This window comes from Durio zibethinus, chromosome 6, assembly GCF_047325235.1.
Source record: "Durio zibethinus cultivar Kanyao isolate XHJ-2024 chromosome 6, ASM4732523v1, whole genome shotgun sequence".
Taxonomy (NCBI): domain Eukaryota; kingdom Viridiplantae; phylum Streptophyta; class Magnoliopsida; order Malvales; family Malvaceae; genus Durio; species Durio zibethinus.
Window position 1 is genome coordinate 6,397,621 of NC_143167.1, and position 19,979 is coordinate 6,417,599.

The window sequence follows — 19,979 nt, forward strand, 5'->3', positions numbered from 1 at the left end:
TTAACCAAAATATCATTGGTAAAAAATTAAGTATTTTATATTTCAATAGAAAATAATATTATTATAATTTAAATTTGTTATAATATATAAGACATAAGAATTAAGTATATTTACGATGACTCAATGTACATAATGTTTTAATCTAAACTCAATCCGATATAATTTAAAATATAATTTTGTTAATAAAAATTATTTTTATTTTATTTTACTTTTAAAATATGTTTAAAATTTTAATTATCTTTTAACAAAAAATTGATTTTTTTTCAATAACGTTAAGATTAAATATGAGATAAAAATTTTAATAGGTCAATTATACTCGACTTGGTCCCAACTAACAAGCATATTTACTTGAAATCTAATTTCACTAATAGGTGATAAATAACTATAACTGTCAATTGAATATTAATTTCGATGATACAGTGATCAAACTTTTTTAATGTTATGGATTTAAGAAAATTTAAGAGTGTATTATACTTTGAGATGAATTGCATAAATAAGAAATGATGGTTAAAAGTAGATTAAAAAAATAAAGATAATGATAAGAATAGTTCTTACACTATAATAAAATATTTAAAATGATATTTAAATTTTTAAAATTTATATTATAATATTTGAATTATAAATTTATTAATTAATATAATATTTAAAAAATTATTTTTAGTCACATATCATTATTTAAAATTAAAAATATTAAAAATAAATATTATATTAATTAATAATTTTATAATTCAAATATTATATTAAAAAATTTTAAAATTATAACATTTTGCTAAACGTTTCTCTATAATTAAATTAAACAACTCAGTCAAGATATATTCAATTAAAAATTTGTTTTAATCTGAAAAAGTAAGGGGCCACAGTCCACATGGATTATACTGATTGGTAAAGAAGACCGCAATTGCTTCAAATAAAAAGTGCTCAAAACAAATTTACAAAATGCCTAGAATATAGGATAAATTTATCAAATTATACAAATGGAACCCAATTTTGTTGAAGCTGTCTGGGTTCTGGTAAAATTTGTTAATTTTCTAGGTAAAGAATCTCTCTCCCGAAAAAAGGACCGAAGGAGGCAAACAACTCTTCTCTCATTGTCGGTTCCCTTTTCCCTCGAAAACCCCACCGAATTTTCTCGCAGGTCAGTTCTGATTCCCTCTTCCTTTTTTCCCCTCTTATTAGATAGAAATTTTTTATTGTGGAAGTTTCTGGATTTGATTGTTTGGTTGCGGAGGAAAATAATTTTACAGATTTTTTTTCTTTTGTTTTGGTCAAAATAGGGATTTTTTTTTTTTTGAGCGTGATACTGTATTTGAATTAGTAAAGTTCCTTTCCTTAGGATACAGAATATAGAAATTTTATGAAAAATTTACTTTTTGTTGTTGTTGTTTTTTTTTTTTTTTGTATAGTTTCACTTGATCTAAGTGCCTATATTATTGTTTCATCACGAATTACATGCTTTGAAAGAGTAAGGTTAATCTGATTAAGAAGATATAGTCTTTAAGGTTAATTCTAGATTTTTATTTCCATCTGTCGGTTGACTATTGTGGTGCGATAATTTGGTAGAGCGGAATGATGAGGCTGCGGACGTATGCTGGTCTCAGTTTAGTTGCGACACTAGCTGTTATTTATCATGCATTCAACAGTAGAGGCCAGTTTTATCCTGCTATGGTTTATTTATCAACCTCTAAGATCAGCTTGGTGCTGCTTCTCAACATGGGACTTGTTGCTATGTGTATCTTATGGCAAGTAACCAAACGGCTATTCCTTGGTTCTCTTCGTGAAGCTGAGGTTGAGCGGTTGAATGAGCAGTCATGGAGAGAGGTTATGGAGATCCTCTTTGCAATCACTATTTTTCGGCAGGACTTCTCGGTTACGTTTCTCGCAATGGTTACAATTCTGTTGTTAATCAAGGCTTTGCATTGGTTGGCACAGAAGAGGGTTGAGTACATTGAAACAACCCCTTCTGTTCCCATGTTGTCTCATGTTCGGATAGTTTCTTTTCTGGGTTTCCTTTTTCTTCTAGATTCTCTGTTTTTGTACAGTTCGATCAAGTTTCTGATCCAAACACAACAAGCTTCAGTTTCCCTCTTCTTTTCATTTGAGTAAGTTATTTAACTTAGCACCTTTTCTTCTTTTTGTGATACCAGTTGAAAATTTTCTAAATTCATTTGTGCTTGTCATTCTGTATGGGTCATCATTCGAAATCATTTTCTATTTAACTTGTCCTGAGTATTTTATATTTAATAAAGTGGGACGGATGAGCATGTTGCTTGAAGTCATAGTTCTTCTTTTTGTTATTTTACTAAGGTCTTGATTTATATGCATTGGGATCTTAGATTTTTAGGATCATGATTAATAAGGGTTGGAAAATTATGCATGTTGCGAAGGACCACTAGAGTATAAAGAGATAAGAAAGAAACTCTTTAAATGTGTAATTTATGTTGGCAATTAAATGATAAATAAAGTTGACATTATAAAGTCCACCACAAATCAAATTATTAAGGTTTCTGGTAGAAAAAGGCTTGTAAAAAATCCAACTGTTCTTTGTTTTACAGCAATTTACATAATTTTGACTAGTTTTAACCCCTCCCCCTTGTTTCTTTCCAAGAGCTGTGTATGTATCTTCATCTTTCACATGTGCCATTGTTCTTTTTATGTGTTCAAACATGTATTAATTGCTATTTGTGAGTTTGCAAAGTTACTAAAAACATGTTTTACGGTCGACTCAGGAGTTTTCTAGATATATATTATTATGTTTTTTAGTTTATCTGTTTTTTCTCTGATTCATATTGACTTTTTTGGGTTTTAGGTACATGATACTGGCAACGACTACAGTTTCAACTTTTGTAAAATATGTTTTCTATGTGAGTGACATGCTTATGGAAGGACAATGGGAAAAAAAGGCTGTCTATACCTTCTACTTGGAGCTCATCCGGGATTTGCTTCACTTGTCTATGTATTTATGCTTCTTTCTTGTGATTTTCATGTAAGTAAAATATGTATTTTTAGTTTCTGCATCATCACATATATGTTTATATTATTCATGTGCATAAATAATATTTGGTTGTTGGATAATGTTCTAGTGCATGAGGTTCTCTAAAACTTTTTGGCTTACATGAACTGAATACTTAATGCATGTTAAAGCAATCTTATAACGAGTGCTCTAAATTTTTCTAGTCAATTTTTCACGTTTTAGATAGAATTCTACACTTTCGTTTTGGAGTTTTTATCAGGCTTCATGTCCCCTTCAGTTTTCTTGATATCTTATAACTAGGTTTTAAAGTTCAAAGGTGGCATTAGGCATGTGGTTTTCTCTAACATCTAGAGATGCATTGGGCTGATTAGACATCAAACCAAGCTCAAATCCTGGTAGTGAATTACATTTTTTTAGATTGTATTTACTGGGTTCTAAACTTGCACATGTTGGATGGAGAAACAGAGCAATTTTATATCCATATTCATTTGATGCTATATGGTTTTCTGAATTGCTGTAGATGATACATTTAACATGGAGACTTGTTTTGTCACATATCTAGAGAGAAAAGGCCAAGTTTTATAGCTGCTTTGTAAACTGTTTCATATTCTTGAGACATGAAAATGGGATTGTCAGGTGGAATCTAAGCAATGGGTAATTGCCAACTGGCATAAATATCTCCTGTTAGTTCTTCTGTTTTTCTGTCATGATTTCCTGATACATGAATCGGTAGTACCAAAACTTGGCTTCTATTACATTTGGCTGTTATGAGACAGAAATCAGTTTCTGATCCTAAAAAGAGTCGAATGCAGTTGTTATGGGGACTAAGACTGAACTGCAGGTATTTAGATGCCTGCCAGTTGCCAACTTTAAAATAGAAGAGGCTTGGTTGGGCACTGCAAGTTCTTTAAAGGATAACTTATAATTAAAGAATGGATATTAATGATAAATGTTATAAAAATATAGGAAAAATTAAAGAAAAAAAGAATACTTTTGTCTTCACCAAAGTCTCAGATCTCTTAATTTTACTTATATATATATATATATATATATATATATCTTGTAAGTGAATGCATTGCATGGTTGTTAATTTTAATTGGTTTTTGTAGGAACTATGGTGTACCTTTGCACTTAATACGGGAGCTTTATGAGACCTTTAGGAATTTCAAAATTCGTGTTGCTGATTACATGCGTTATAGGAAAATCACTTCTAATATGAACGAGAGATTCCCAGATGCCACCCCTGAAGAACTCACTGCGTGAGTCAAATAGTATTTGTTTATGAACTCATTTTTTATTTTGTTTTCTAAGAATCTTTGAATTGCATTTTGATTTTTTATTCTTGATTCCTAAATTTGCTTACTGATTGGATGAACAGAAGCGATGCGACCTGTATTATATGTCGTGAAGAGATGACCACAGCAAAGAAGTTAATTTGTGGACATCTTTTTCACGTGCACTGCCTTCGATCATGGCTGGAGAGACAGCATACCTGCCCTACATGCAGAGCACTGGTTGTACCAACTGAAAACGGAGCAAGTTCATCTGGAGGGCAACATGAACCTCGGTCAGATGCTTATCAACAAGGTAACCTCATTTTAACATCATCTATATGATAAAATGAACTCGTTATGTCAGCATTGTGATTTTCTTGATAAATCTAAACGGTGTTTGCCAACTGTTAGTTCTGCTATTTGGTTTGAGATAATCTGGATCACGCATGATAAATTGACAAACTTTTTGAAAGTTTGTTGCTTTCTCCTAGGTATCAGCTAAAGCTAAATTTGGGGCCTTTAAAATTTTTAATCCATTATTAGTTTGAAATTCAGTTCTTTGTCTTTTTAGTTGCTATTATTTCTGCCTTGTTGAATTGCTTGTAAGCTAGCTAAGGCATGTGCCTCCTGAAATTAGGTGCATAAATGCAAAATGTCCACAGGTGTTACCCATTCTTCAAGGCATGCACCTTAGCATGGTCTTTACTTGAAGGCTTTTCCTCCTCTACCTCATCTTGATGATGTTTTCCATTTTTTTGGTCCCAAATTTTTGGGGATGACATGTTCCCTATCCCAGTTATTTTATGGCATATAGACTTGTTTATACCACATAGAAGCTGGTAAGCTGATTTAGGTTGCAAAGAATTTGGAATGTGAATATTAAGTATTACTTTGTTCTGCAGCAATATTGCTTCACTTCTAACTTTATTTTGCAAGTAATCAAACTGACTTTACTGTTTGGAAAACATGGGCTAATTGTTTAAAGTGGGAACTGGGGCCCGCACAAATTCACCTACACAAGGTCCTGGTGGTGACATGGCCACTGAAAATTTGACCCGGCATCAGGCCAGGCTCCAGGCTGCTGCTTCTGCAGCGTCAATATATGAGAAATCCTACGTATATCCTTCTGCAAACACACTAGTTTGGTAGGTAGTTTTATGCTTGTAATACTGCATGTCTGTCAATGACATTTGTAGTTTCCTCATTTTGCCAGCTTTATAATCTCACCTCTTTTATTATATGCCAATTGCTGTGCACTATTTATCAGTTATTGCAGTTTCAGAGGGCATATTTAAATCTTTGAGCACCAGAGAATGTGACATTGAGACCTAATTCGTTTGGCTTCCGGGTTGTATGAAAGTTGTGTGTGTGTGTGTGTGTGTGTGTGTGCGTGTGTGTATGTAGATCATTATATAGGAATTTAATAGTATAAAAAAATATATATATAGGAAGGTAATTATTTGAACTGAGACCTATTAGAGGAGTTATGTGATTGTTAACGAGTATTGAGAAGTGAAATGTCTATCCCCTACAGAAGGGCAGCACTTTAAATAAATGCAAAGCATGTTGCATTGGAGTGCTAGTTTTCGAAAGCTGATAAGTCGTTCACTGGTTTATAGGCCTCTCTAGACCTTCAAGATATTTAGACCCTCATATGCTCTCTTTCTAATTCAACTATTAGTGTCAGTTTTTTACATGATCAGAGTGCATTGGATTGGTAATCCCAACTGCTACTCCCATTTACATGTTACAATATTGTGCATTTTTTATGCAGCTCTCCAGGGTATGCTTTACTTCCCAAGGCTTATGGATCATTGGCTGACTCCACGAAGGTGGAATCTAGTGGGGAAAGCACATCCATTGGACAACAACAGTTTGCCATTCCTGGTGGACATGCAAATTTGTCTTTTCCACAATTCCCACATTGTGTTTTTGGTACTTTCCAATTACCTGGTGCCAGTGGAAGCTTAGGAGAAGGATTGGGGAGTAATCAGAATATTCCAGATTCTCAGTTAGAAGCTCAGGAGAAGATTATTCAGCAGCAGATCGAGGTATCAGTTATTTAGTCTACTGGTGCTATTCTTGCTTTCTCATTTACTATGTTTCAAAATTTTGAAAAGCATTCTTTTATTTCTCGTGCACTAGTTTGGCATGACATTCCAATATCAATCATGACTATTTTCAGGATAGCCTCCTAGTTGCATTAGTATTGGGAGCTTCGATTTGTTTCATTGTCTCTTTCCTATGTATAGAGCTTTGTTTTTTCTAGTTAAAAAAAATCTAACATTTAACATTAAAAATATGTAAAATTAGCTTGCACTGTTCCAATATGTCATTTCTTTTTTTTTTTTGTTTTTTCTCAATAGGTGCTGCAACATCAGCTGCAACTGCTGCAGATGCAGCAGCCAAAAACTGAGGAGAGCATGGACATTGGTCTCACAGCCTCATCAGATAGAAAAGGAAAGACCATTGCGTCCTCTTCTGAAGAGTGAAGAGAGTACATAGTTCTTCCACAACCGTAGGGTTTTCTTTTTGTTTTTGTTTTTTTTTTTTTTTGACATGGGAACTAATGAATGAGTATTAAGGGGGGGGGGGGGGGGGGGAGAGAGAGAGAGAGAGAGAGAGAGAGAGATAAGTTTAGCCAAAAATTATGGCATTGCTTCCCTGACGGCCGAAATCAAAAGGAGCAATGTTTTACCTTACCTTCATCACGTATCATTTTTAATTCAGTCTCTTTTGCATTAAAGATGGAAATTGCAGGTGATAACAGTTTGTATTTAATTGTATTGGGTCGTTTAGATAAGATGTGAATGTCTAGCTATAACAAGTAGGACTAGGAACATTCAATTGGTTTCGGCATTTATTGGCGCATCATCAATTTTTCTTCTTTGGAACTTCAAAAGCAAGGTTTTGGCTCGTGATTGTGGTACATAGGATTCTGGATAAGATTGGATTAAAGCAAAGATTGATTAGTAAATCATTGCGCAATTTGTAGGATTCTAGTGTTCTAATCCAAGCCTTTTATGAACGAATGAACTTTCATCTCGCAATCACTGTGTATATCAGGATTGCTTAGGATAGGATAGGGTTCATTTGGGTGACGGTCCATTCCAATGTATCTTTTTTAACATGCGTACAATCAATGGAGCTTTTAATTGTGTATGACTTATTGGAAAGAGTGATTTTACGCCTATACAAATGCAGTTTTAGTGAAGTATGATTTTTTGTTTTTCACTTTATGATTTTTTTTTTATTTATAACATCATTATCTTAACTCTTTTTTTTAACTTAATACATTATTATTTTTAAGACGTTCAAATCATTTACTATACATGTATTTATTTTTATAGCTAATAACTTCTTATTAAAATGAAAATATTGACTGATACAACCAAATATAAAACTCAGTTCAATGTCATTTTAACCTCTTAATTGACTTTTTATTTTTTAAAGACGTACAAAAAATAACAAAGAAAAGGGGATACTATTATAAAAAAAAAAAAAAAAAAAGATACTAGTCCTTAAAAGGTGGAAATATATATTTTCTAAAAAACTTGGTACAAATTGTAATTTTACTAATAGAGACAACTAGAGAAGGGAGGATGATAGATATCTGAATTCTACTTCAGAAAAAAAAAAAAAAAAAAAGCAGATACAAGAAAAACATAAAAATTTTTGGAACTTGTACTTGAATTCTTCCTCAAATCCAGAACCATAAACCATATAAGAACCCCATGGCAAACAGAGCAACATCGCCGACGGCAGCAGCCAAAGCTGATCGAAGCCCACTGGTTTCTCCAACCAGCTCAAGGTCGGTGACGGAGACAGTGAACGGGTCGCACCGGTTCATGATCCAGGGTTACAGCTTAGCCAAAGGGATGGGCGTGGGGAAGCACATTGCGAGCGACAATTTCACTGTCGGAGGCTACCAGTGGGCCATTTACTTTTACCCTGACGGTAAAAACCCCGAAGATAATTCCACTTACGTCTCCGTTTTCATTGCCTTGGCTAGCGAAGGTACCGACGTTAGGGCGTTGTTTGAGCTTACGCTTGTGGATCAGAGCGGTAAAGGGAAGCATAAGGTTCATAGCCATTTCGATCGGTCCCTTGAGAGTGGGCCTTATACCCTCAAATATCGCGGTAGTATGTGGTAGGTTTTTTTCTTTTATCTTTTTCTTTCGATTTTGTTTTTTAATTTTTTGATGAAATGTTTGGAACTTGAATCAATATTCGGTGCCGAAAGCGATCGGTAGAAAGTGAAATAATTGCTATTGAATGTATGGCTAAAATGTAAGGCGAGTTTAAAATAAAATTGTTTTGTATAAAAGTAAACAACAGCACTAATTTTAATTCGTGAAAAAGAAAGTGGGAGATATAACGATGCAGTGGAGTCTAAATTTGCCATTGTTGTGTATTTACTCCGTACTCTTGAAGAAATGTGACTGTCTCTGGAAAATTTATTGTCTTCAATGTTATTGGGTCTCTTTGTACCTCCTTTTTGGAAAGAGGAGTCGATGCTATTCTTTTGTCCTAGGTAGACGTAAAGAGGTTTTGGTTGTGGGAATGATATTCATTTTAACATGTTTATACGTGTGTGTGTGTGTGTGTGTGTGTGTGCATATGTCATATTGTAATGATGCTTTATGAGTTTTCAGTGAGAACTTGCTTGAAATCTCTTGTTTATCAGCTTTTGATGTCAATTTAAAACATAATTATTCTATAAGCAAGGTGAAAACGCTATTGCTTTGGTGGGAATAAAGTGTTTTCTTGTGGAAGAATTTGTAGATTTTGAAGCTTTGTTTAAATGTGCATTTGGGTGTCTGTGTGTGCAGTGCTTGAGTCTTTACTTATGGGAAGGCCTACTCTATAGCTAATTGTATGGAATCCATGAATGGTCTACTTATCGTCCATGTCTCAGTTTATCTGACTTAAGTTGTTATTCTTTCTCCCATATTCTCATTAATTTAGGGGATACAAGCGCTTTTTCAGACGAGCTTTACTTGAAACGTCAGATTACCTCAAGGATGACTGCTTGAAAATAAATTGCACTGTTGGAGTTGTTGTTTCAGTGAGTTCACGATTACACTCAATTCAGGTACCAGAGTCTGATATAGGAGCTCATTTTGGTATGCTGCTTGAAAATATGGAAGGTTCAGATATTACATTTGACGTGGCTGGGGAAAAATTTTGTTCTCATAAGTTGGTATTGGCAGCTCGCTCCCCTGTTTTCCGATCAGAATTTTTTGATGGGATGGATGAAGAAAAGCAAGAGATAGTTATCACCAATCTAGAACCTAAGGTGTTTAAGGTAAAAACATTCACATCTTTCTTTCAACCTTTCTTTTGATTGTATTATGCTCCTTATTGTTGCTTTCCTTTGCTTATGCATCAAACAGGCCTTGTTACACTTTATATACAGAGACACTCTTTCAGAAGAAGTGGAGAGTGTTGGGTCTAGCTCAGCTTCTGTATCATCAGTATCTGAAACACTAATAGCTAAATTGTTAGCTGCAGCAGATAGGTATTGTCTGGAGAGACTGAAATTAATGTGTGAATCCTGTCTCTGCAAGAATATATCTGTAAATTCTGTTGCCAAAATTCTAGCTTTGGCTGATGAATATCATGCTAAGGAATTAAGAGCTGTATGTCTCAGATTCGCTGCTGAAAACCTTGCAGGTCTGTTCACCTTCTTCCACTTTAAATATTTTCTTTTGACATACATTTTACATAGAAGCTCATCAGTAAGATCGAAAGGGTTGTGAAAATCAATAGTTTTGAAAAATTGAACTGTCTGTTTGATCTTGATATTTTTCTGCAATGTGAAATCCTCCTTTAGATCTTTATCTTTATGTTGAAGCAAACTTCTTTCTTGTGTTAATGATAATACTTGTGCTGTCTAATTATGATGACAGATTACGATTTGTCTTGAGTGATCCTTTTTTGGCTGTTGAGGCGAATGAATTCAGGATTTGATGTAATGACAAAGCCAAGCAATAGTATTCAACATTTTTTACTTAAAATGGTGCTAGCTGATGTATATGTATGGTGGTTTATCTGAACATTGATGAATTTATCAAGTCATATTCTAGGTTGTCTATTGCACATGAAAGACAGCTTGCTTATGCTTCCTATTGTTGTGATGAGAGAATGAATCTGTATTCTGATAAGGGCTTGTTGGCTGATAAACTCTGAGAGTTTGAATTATAATTGACTGTTAGAGCCCAGGCACTAATGCATGTTTGGAGGAAAATGATCCATAGATGAGCTGCTCTAGTTCTTATGCATGGTTAGATCAGCCCAACCATAACCAGAGATAGGTGTTGTGAGAATCGATAATATTTAACAGTTTGCTGATAATTATAGATTCAAAGGATCCTGGGTCAGTAAAATGATTAGGTAAATTTTTGTTATATTGAAATTATCTTTAGTAAGATTTGTTGACTGAATTCTTGTGTTGCATGGCATATGATAAGGAGGAAGTATGGATAATAAGAGGTGACAGGATGGGATAGTAGTTTATTATTCTCTATTTTGGTTAAAGTATAATACCTTTTTGCTTCTGTGGAGATCATTATCTCTCATCCCATGCCATGAGACATAGCATTCCCCACCCTCCTTTGCTATTTCTTGCCCTTTTAGTGAGATGAAATCTCAGACTGGAATTTGTAACCTGTTTAACCTCTCCAAAAGCTTGAATGCTATGAGGGGATCATCTTAGTCTTCCTGGCTTTTCTATCTCATGTGCCAATACATTGCTTACTAAATTTTTCCAAATTCTCAAGATTCAAAAGCCACCTGGCTTCCCTGTATATACAATTACCTTTTTATCTGTGTTTAGCACCGAATGTGTAAGGCTATGTACTCTAGCTGGGCATGGTGGAAACAGTCCTATATATCATATTGTTGTAACACTCTTATGTTGTGCCTTCTTCATAGGTCAGCTAGGGCATGTTGGAACCTATGCTTAAGTAAAATAGTGGATTGGGTAATAAATACGCTTGAGAGATCGGGCATGCACTTTGGCTGCAGTTTCCATGTGCAAACTTATTACCATTGGAGCATGATTTAATGAACGTAGCCTGCTTTTAGAAGCAACTGTGAAGTTATCATGATATGTATTTGGAGAATTTTCTATAATCTATATTCTCTCAAGTGATGATGCATGAAGGTTATTCTTGCTGGAGTATGATTAACATCTTTTTGCTTGTTCTGAGAAGTTCTTGAGACATTAACAGACATAATGGAAGATTTACTTTTTAGAATATTTCTAGATTCTCTTCCTTTTCAGGAGCATAATAGATAGTTAGAAAGTTAAACTCAAGAGTGAAAGTTTACGTGTCTCTTGAAAGTTTTCTTGGGCAATATATTCTCTATCTCAATCTCTGATGGCTGTTCTTGTTGCAGCTGTGATGCGGTCAGATGGCTTTGAATACCTAAGAGAGAGCTGCCCTTCGCTTCAGTCAGAGCTCCTGAAGACAGTTGCAGGTTGTGAGGAGGATTGTAGCAGTGGTGGAAAATCTAGGAGTGTGTGGGCACAACTTTCAGATGGTGGCGATACCAATAGCAGGAGGGTCAGGCAAAGAACCTAATCTGATGATTGTTGTCTTGTAAGTTGTAAATGCATGTGTACCTGTTCAATGCCCGACATCAACACCTGATTGGTTGATTCCCCAACAAAAATATATAAAAAACGAAGTGATGATATTGAAAAAAGGAAAAAAAAATTCCTAAAGGAAGAGGCAGAAATAAAAGCATTGCCAATCAATGTAAGAGGAGTAAATGGGATTTTGTAGATTTGTGAGTTTATTACTGTAAATCTCTACTAAGCTGTGTTAAAAGTTCTCTAACCGGTCGCTCCGGTATTCTGTTTACACCATTGCTAACAAATTTTGTCATTTCCAGATGGGAGATAGAACAGCTATTAATCTAACTAATTCTTTATCTCTTTCTCTCTCTTTTTTTTTTTGGATTCCAATTCTTAATTGGAAAGATGGGCTAGTTAGATATGCAACATTGAATTTGTATTTGGGTGAGATTGGCAATTGTTCTTAGTTGAGCCAGGCAGTTTGAAGACCGTGAAGAAACTTTAATTTTCTGTCTGGGTGTGGTCTCTTTGTTTATTTAGATGGTAAATAAGCTGTTATTCTGGTAAATTGGATTCCTCAGAAAAGGGGCGGATCCTAGAGGCAAAACGTGGGCATGATAGTATTTTTCGAGTGGTAACAGGCCACCCAGCTATCAGATATTCTGTCGGAGCCTGGAATTCGAAAGTCAAGAAGGTTACCCACAAACATATGATCTTTTTTAGGTATTTTGATTTCGTCAATAGCGAGTACTATTAATGAATAACTTAGTCAATTTGCCATTCTTTTTTTTTTTTTTCTTAAATGGAAGGAATTCTGCGATAGCTGAAAACAAAATGATGCTGGCTAGACTTTTGGAAGAGAAGTTTTCCTCTTCCGAGTTGAGTTCGGAGTTCTATGTTTGGATTTGGCAAAGGAAATGAGTATTATTTGATTGGATTAGTTACTCTCTCACTCAATCGTTGCATGGTATAAAAAAAAAAAAACATGCTTCAATTTCATATTTTTGTTAATCAAACTAGTATATAATAGATATATATATATATATATATATATATATATAAAGAATTCATAGAAATATATACAGATATAATAGATATAAAATAAAAGAATTTATTCTATATATAATAGATAATAGAATAGAAAAAAATAGAATTTCGAATTTGAAAGTATTTTTTTATTGAATAAATAGAAGTTAAGAATTACTGAAGAAGCATTGGCTCTTTTACCATGAAGTCTAGTATTTCCATCCATCCAAACAAAATAGAAGAAGCCAGGTCGGCACACCAAGCTAGTCCGAGCACAACTGCAATCAATGCTTTCCCTCGAGTCTCTACTTATCCATTAAAGTTCAGTGGACCAATTACCAACCTGCTTTTGGATTCCACATAGCTGAAGAATTTGCTTCCAAACCTGTTTAGTGTAGTCATAGGATACAAATAAATGATCTCTGGTTTCCAAACTGTCATCAGAGAAAAAACAATTTGTGCTAGCAAGGGAAATCCCCCATGAACTATATATAATTTTTTGCCGAGTAGGTAGCCTGTCAAGAATAAGCATCTAAATGGAAGTAGTCTCCCCACAAATGGAAGGGCAGTATTCCTCAGTTTAAGCGACTTTTTCCAACCCAGCTATGATTCTGAGATGGTTGAATTTGCCCGAAGGTCTTACCCTCTAATATGAAATTGTTTTATAAATTTTTGGGTACATTAATTTATATGCATAAATATGTTAGATCTGTATTTGAACCTTATCAAATACTAAATTCATTGAATGTTTTACCTCAAAAAGACATCAGTTAATATTTAATAGCATTTACGTGAAATCTACATTTATCTTCTCAATAATTTGGATAGTAAAAAATTCATGTTCCTAATTGAAGTACCCTCTTTCTTGTGATGTAATGCCAAAGGCCTCATGGTCTGAACTTTTTGATGCAGCCATAGACACAAAAACTTGACATTTCAATCAATATCAATACAATATATTACTTGTTTTGCACTGTGCAAAACCTCAAATATATATCATTTTATGCTATAGCACAGATTCAAATAGATAATTGACAAAGAAGAGAAAGTCTAACATGAGGGAAAAGAACCTGTAAGATTAGCCAAGGTGACTGCCTGGCACCCTGAAAAGAGTTTCTTGTTCATAGTCATACAAATTCTGAACCTCTTGGAAAGATGCAGGCAAGTCATCCTTGGCTACCAAACATGACTCTTTTCTTCATGTAAGACCGCTTTCCTTCCAGTTTTATTCACCGAGGGGAAGACAATTCTTGTTATTTATAGATTTTTTTAAGGAACAGTTGTGATCAAGTTGACATTGTTTGATCAGCATCTAATTTTAGATCCTGTAGCCGCCCATACAATGGAATATATTCTGCTCAATCTTGAACGGGGAATTGTTTTTGAAGGAAAGTGTTCAGGATGAAATATTTAATAGAAATATGATTAAACATATATTAAAGTCAAATGAAAAGCAACATCTTTTGTCCAAAGCATTGACTGTTTTTTATTTTTAAGAAATGACAATTCAATTGATGAATGTGAGGTTGACAGGAAAAGGGCTCATAGTGTAAAAGTTGAGAAAATCATCCCCCAGCTTTACAAATCACATTCCAATGCAGAGGCTCGAATTAAATCCTTATTGGAAGACATTCTTCTTTCCTTTTGAGTAAAGCCTAAAATCTTGCAGAGGCTCGAATGGAAGCAAAAATGAAAATGCAGATTACAAATATTCCATTTGTAAAAAAAGAAAATGCAGATTTTGGTCTCTTTACTTTTTTTATTTTTTTGGCCTGATGTCTCTTTTTCTCCTCTTTTTCTTTCTTTATAAGCTTTTTTTTTTTTTCATTTGTCTGAATATTTGACAGATGTTACAGAAAAATCTTATAAGTGAGCAACATTTTATTTTGCTATACAATAGAATCACTAGGTAAAGGCAAGCTTTTAACATGTCAGTTTGTGATGATTATATGACCAATGCCAGACAATGATGGTGATTAAGATCAGGCTTACTGTTGAATCTTCTTATTCTTTTGTATTTGTTAAATTTTGGAACTCAGAATTCGAATACCGGGGCAGGAGGAAATAGAAAAATATAAAAATAAATATATCTTTAATACTGTGAAAAGGAAATGGAAAAACAAAGAATAAATAGTGCAAAACTGGCAGCAGTTTACTCTTTTTTTATTTTCTTAAATGAGGTTAAGAACATGTTGTGAATATTTAGTTTCAAGGGTTAAAGAGCTGGGAAAAGCTTGTTGAGGCTGCAGGGTAATGCATAGAATTCATCATTCCTAACATCTGATTTGTATAAGCTAAATTTCTCCCACCACTTCAAGCCACTGTCTCTTTTCGATTCATCATTTTCTCGAGAAAGGGTTAAATCAAAGAACAAAGCAACCAAAGCAGCAACTGTTGTATGAGACATGAAGATCACAAGCACTATGTCACTGAACTGCTAGTCATTAGAGAAGGAAAAGAAATATGTTAAGTAGCTTACAGACAGAAAGTATTACGGAATGTTAAGGCCTGAATGAGATTTGTCCAGGAATCTTACCCAACCAGTAGGTTGAGCTGATCTCCAACCGCCTTGATAATATTCTCTAAAGTACTGTGGAACTGATAAACCCATGAAGAAAGAGAAGCCTAATATGAATTTTGTTTGGAAACTGTTCAGGTTACAGAATTGCAGAAAGCTAAGACCAGCAGAAGAGACAAAGCAAAAGAGAACACAGTATAAAGCTGCTACAATCGGTAGTGGTATCGAAGCGAAAAAAGCTCCAAATTTTGCTGGTAAAGGACATAAGATATCCACAGATGAGTAGCGATAATTAGGAGAAAGAAATCATAGTGCAGTATCATTGGAAGAAACAAGAAATGGAAAAGTACTTTGAGCTCCTGCTTTTGACATGGAATGCCCTTTCAGCTTATATAGATTAATAAAATTTTGAATTGAAATGAACAAACAATGTTGAGTTTAGTTTTGAATTGCTGGCCTACCAAATACAGAGAAGAAAATCATAAACCCAGCTGATATTTGAATCACTCTGCGGCTTCCAACTCTTGTCAATGCCAACAGGCCTACATTTTCACTGCAAAAAGCAAAGTAGATGTCAGGCTGACAGATATCTCATACCGGTTAATGATCCAAAACTCAATAATGTTTAATAGACAAGTTTCATGCTTATTACACTGATGCAGTAGTGCCAGTAACAGAACCAAGCAAGCCATTGAGCAAAACCCCTATTCCCTGAAAATGAGGGAAAATTGCATTAATTGTACAAGAGAGGTAAAGTCTAGAATTGAGATTAGTGTCAAACTATTGTTGATTTAGAATTCTAAGAAACAAATCCTACCAGCCAACCAGTACCACGGCTAATAACAGAAGGTGGCACGGGTGTCGCACTTCCATATCTTGCAGCTGCAAAGAATGTTCCAGTTGACTGCAAATAACAACAGGATAATCAATGGAAATGAAAATTTTCAATAATTCTACTGCTATGTGCTTTTAACCCTTGAGATCAAATTCTATAACTTTATGTTGTCAAAAGTCTACGAAATTTTAGATAAAAATATCAATACTGCTATGATATATCTGATTCCAAATGAGTAGAATTGACCTATATTTAACAAATTCCTGACTCAGATCTTGGAAAATAAAGTTGTATTCATATTTAGATGATATAACATTAGAGTGTGACCATTGGCTTTGAAAGTAAAATGAATTGATTCCATAATAGATAAAATCGAAGTGAGACTTTGAAGTGTTGTCAAGGATCAAACCTCAAAGAGAGATACAAAAGCAGGAGCCATCATTGCAAAGGCTTCTCCAGCATTAAAGGTGGGGCTTCCCCATCGAAAGGGATAAGGAATATATATCCTGCAGTTAGGAACATAGTTTGTCAAAATAATCCATTTTATATAGGGAAAAAATTAACATAAAAGTAACTATCTTTAGTCTTTGACATGTTAAAATTTTGTATTAGTTCTCATAGTCTCACCAAGGAGCTGTGCTAATGAGTCCGGCGCGATCAGTGCGGCAGCTAATCTGAGTGTTCTCAGGTTTGTGTTTGTACACAGTAGTTGAGGTTAGAAGTTGAGCAAATAACCATGTAATTGCAACAGAGAAAAGGACAGCAAATCTGTCACAGATGGGCTGCTTTGATTCTATATAACGAGGAAGATACTGCAGAAGCATGAACCACGTGAAAGAAACTAAGAGAAAGGAATTATCGACGGCGACACAGTATATACATTTCGGATTATTTGGTCAACTATGAAGCTTAAGGCACACAACTCCCAAATAAGTAAAAAAGTTAAATATGTTTGCTCTAAACAGAAAAAAATTGTGCTTGAGAAGAGGGTATTTATAAAGCTTTCAGTTCATTAAACATGAGGAAAACTATGGTTTTCATTTTACTCATTTGACATATTGTTTTCCGAAGAAGGAACACACCTGTGAAATGAAAACCATGAAAATGATCCCCGGAAGGCCAACTTCTACACATTTTGCAAGCTTAATTAAAAGAGGAAAGGAATCAGCTAATCATTTAGCAAGCACTGCAATTATCTACATAACTGAGAGCAAATAATGAAGCATATAGAAAAATTTACCATGGGGAAGCCAAGATAATAAAGTCCAAGTCCAGTAAAAGTCACATATGGAACAACAGACAGAGGGCTAAGGAACCTGAAGAAGAGAAAAATTAGTCAGGGTACCAAACAGTACTAGAAATCTATATACTTTCAAGAACTTACCTCACAGCATTTCTCCATAATCCTAGAAATCCCATTGCACTTTGGAAACATGCGGCAACTATGAGTGCACCTTGTATCCCTCTCATTGTCCGTACAAACCGCTGTAAAATGAAACAATTGAAAAGAAATTTTACAAGACTCCTAAAGCGAGCTGGGAAAAAACTAGCCGCACTTGATGACAAAATTGAAAGGAAATTTTACAAGCATAGCACAAGCAGCCAACCTCGTAAGGATCTGAATAAGAATTGTATCTGCTTGCTTGGATAATAGAAGTAACAGGAATCAAATAAGCATATGAACCTACTACCGCTGTGGGGAGTCGGGTTCCTAATAAGGATTGAAAAAGTGTGCTTAAACCTGAAACAAAAAGTAAGTTCTGCATCACTGTTGCCTTCTCAGCCTGTGTTAAAACAGTGAAAAAAAAAAAAAGAGGTTTAGCTTGATTTAACTATTTGTATAATGTATCAAAGAAAGGAAAAAAAAGAAGCATCAAGACAAATAACCAGTTAAATCCTCACATTTCCACCGCCCATTTGAGGAACAATTATGCTTGGTATCAAAACAGTGATGCCAAGAGTCAGTAGATAATGCTGGAACCCCAATACAATTGCTTCAGCTGCATACATGAACTTCCAAGTTTAAAAAAAAAAACATTAAAATTATTACCTAATAAAAGTCTCACTTGATTCAAAGGTCAGATGACTAAATTCTACGTTTGGTTGTGAAAGAAAATGAAGGAAACATTTCATGAAAGTCAGAAAGTGTCTAATTATAGATCAGAGCTACTGAAAGACGAGAAGCTCTGAAAAAACAACATGAAAAAACTGATGTGTAACTAACAAAAAAAATTGTCTGCTAAAATGGAGTGCATTTGTAAAATAATTAGATAGAGATAGTGTACAAACGCCATGGAGGAGGACTGTTAATGCAATACTGAATTCCAGGCAATTGCTCCTTGACTGAGTGTGGTTGTGGCACCTTATTCATAGCAGCACCATTACCATTGTTACAATCACCACTATTTTGGGCCATATCTAAGAGATATACAAAGGAGGAAAGGTACATGAAGGCATTGCTTAAAAAGGAATGGAAAGGGTAACCGTTACATATTTTTTAATAATTAAATATTTATTACAGATTTTTTTTTAATATATTTCATTTATGATGAGGATTTATTATTTTTTAATAATTAAATATTTATTACAGATTTTTTAAAAATATATTTAATTTATGAGAAAGATTTATGTAGCAGAACCAAGAATCATGATATTGGTGTCAAGAACATAACCAAGAACCAAATCTGGTTGAACAAAAAAATGCAATGCTGCAATGCAGAAAAAATTCTGTTTATTTTTTCAATAAATTTATTTACATAAAGTATCAACAATGTCAATAGATAAAAGTGAGATTTATATTTAATATATTCTAAAGAATATATAATCTTATAAATACACTGTCAATAAATTATAAATTATCTTCACATCCAAAATAACATTTATTAATAAATACATGGTTTAAAATTAGACCATACATATGCGATACGTGAGAGTATATTTATGTATCAATAAGTTTATATATATATATATATATTTAAATTATAAGATAAGATTTTTTGTTTATGGACATTTCAAAATTTATATATTTAGATAGTTATGCAATGTCGAACATAATATTATATAATATAGTATAATATTTACTTTGAATGTAACATAAACTTTAAGTATTTTAACATATAAAATAAAATTAAAATTAAAATATTCAAAAAAAATTCATTACCTTATACTCAAGTTATATAAAAAAAAGAAATTAATATATAAATATGCAGAGATAAGACTTAAAACAAAAAATTATGTGAAGTATAAAAAATATGAAAAAAAAATGATTAAATTCTAGAATAATTTTATTATTTAAGATTTTTTTTTCTAAAATAAAAAATTTGAAAGAATAATTCCCAACTCATATTTTAGATTTTTAATGGACAGTTAGGAACTTTGAAATTGTAACGCTACAACAATTCTACGCCAAAATAATGATTAGATATTGGCATGGCAGAAGTAAGAGGAAGTGATGGATTACAAACAATTGCGCAGGATTTTCTTCTTTAATTATTTATCCCCCAAATCCTTTATATATTTTTCTGGAATTAAATTGGAATAAATTTGCATAAAAAAACCGTTATTCTGGATTCAGATTTTCTGCATTCGAAACATATCCATACAATTGGTAGGGTAGTTAGAATTTCGCTCCCCTTTCCTTGTCCTGGGCAAGGTACTTGAAGCCAGGCTGTCTCAAAAGTAAAATTCTTTTTTTATCCCACTTGATAGTAAATTTTATTACTTATACTTCATAAATAATGATTTAATTTTTCCTTTAGGTAATATTTAGT

The 19,979-nt window shown here is 33.6% G+C and overlaps 3 protein-coding genes and 1 long non-coding RNA gene across 4 annotated transcripts; 2 read left to right on the top strand and 2 right to left on the bottom strand.

The window, feature by feature from the left end:
• The first annotated feature begins 840 nt into the window (after window positions 1-840).
• LOC111285037 (ERAD-associated E3 ubiquitin-protein ligase HRD1B-like) lies at window positions 841-7,459 on the top strand. The gene is made up of 8 exons (XM_022874250.2): window positions 841-1,135; window positions 1,561-2,099; window positions 2,807-2,983; window positions 4,081-4,230; window positions 4,350-4,558; window positions 5,231-5,390; window positions 6,020-6,296; window positions 6,612-7,459. Exons 2-8 carry the CDS (start codon window positions 1,567-1,569, stop codon window positions 6,735-6,737), a joined length of 1,632 nt encoding a protein of 543 aa, XP_022729985.2. The 5' UTR covers window positions 841-1,135; window positions 1,561-1,566; the 3' UTR covers window positions 6,738-7,459.
• Window positions 7,460-7,811: 352 nt separating this feature from the next.
• Window positions 7,812-12,186, top strand: LOC111285752 (BTB/POZ and MATH domain-containing protein 4-like). Its single transcript, XM_022875344.2, has 4 exons — window positions 7,812-8,395; window positions 9,214-9,553; window positions 9,642-9,921; window positions 11,650-12,186. Exons 1-4 carry the CDS (start codon window positions 7,980-7,982, stop codon window positions 11,832-11,834), a joined length of 1,221 nt encoding a protein of 406 aa, XP_022731079.1. The 5' UTR covers window positions 7,812-7,979; the 3' UTR covers window positions 11,835-12,186.
• A 739-nt stretch (window positions 12,187-12,925) lies between these two features.
• On the bottom strand, window positions 12,926-14,448 carry LOC149518386 (uncharacterized). Its single transcript, XR_016343315.1, has 2 exons — window positions 13,927-14,448; window positions 12,926-13,241 (listed from the first exon to the last, which is right to left on the bottom strand). It is a non-coding gene; the product is annotated as an uncharacterized LOC149518386 (long non-coding RNA).
• Window positions 14,449-14,997: 549 nt separating this feature from the next.
• LOC111285243 (Xanthine/uracil permease family protein) lies at window positions 14,998-18,592 on the bottom strand. Its single transcript, XM_022874574.2, has 13 exons — window positions 18,499-18,592; window positions 18,112-18,209; window positions 17,817-17,993; window positions 17,594-17,694; window positions 17,450-17,525; window positions 17,292-17,351; window positions 16,837-17,021; window positions 16,619-16,715; window positions 16,192-16,278; window positions 16,027-16,085; window positions 15,836-15,927; window positions 15,393-15,625; window positions 14,998-15,290 (listed from the first exon to the last, which is right to left on the bottom strand). Exons 1-13 carry the CDS (start codon window positions 18,578-18,580, stop codon window positions 15,072-15,074), a joined length of 1,566 nt encoding a protein of 521 aa, XP_022730309.1. The 5' UTR covers window positions 18,581-18,592; the 3' UTR covers window positions 14,998-15,071.
• Window positions 18,593-19,979: the final 1,387 nt, after the last annotated feature.

Bases quoted from the DNA above. Each gene is read 5' to 3' on its own strand.
- LOC111285752 (XM_022875344.2), top strand. From the start codon at position 7,980: ATGGCAAACAGAGCAACATCGCCGACGGCAGCAGCCAAAGCTGATCGA. The intron at 9,554-9,641 runs GTAAAAACATTC...TGCATCAAACAG, and splicing joins TAGAACCTAAGGTGTTTAAG to GCCTTGTTACACTTTATATA. The intron at 9,922-11,649 runs GTCTGTTCACCT...TTCTTGTTGCAG, and splicing joins CGCTGCTGAAAACCTTGCAG to CTGTGATGCGGTCAGATGGC.
- LOC111285243 (XM_022874574.2), bottom strand. From the start codon at position 18,580: ATGAATAAGGTGCCACAACCACACTCAGTCAAGGAGCAATTGCCTGGA. The intron at 17,994-18,111 runs GTGAGGATTTAA...GTTTTAACACAG, and splicing joins CTCAAATGGGCGGTGGAAAT to GCTGAGAAGGCAACAGTGAT. The intron at 17,022-17,291 runs GTGTGTTCCTTC...ATGCTTCTGCAG, and splicing joins TCATGGTTTTCATTTCACAG to TATCTTCCTCGTTATATAGA.
- LOC111285037 (XM_022874250.2), top strand. From the start codon at position 1,567: ATGATGAGGCTGCGGACGTATGCTGGTCTCAGTTTAGTTGCGACACTA. The intron at 5,391-6,019 runs GTAGGTAGTTTT...TTTTTTATGCAG, and splicing joins TCTGCAAACACACTAGTTTG to CTCTCCAGGGTATGCTTTAC. The intron at 6,297-6,611 runs GTATCAGTTATT...TTTTCTCAATAG, and splicing joins TTATTCAGCAGCAGATCGAG to GTGCTGCAACATCAGCTGCA.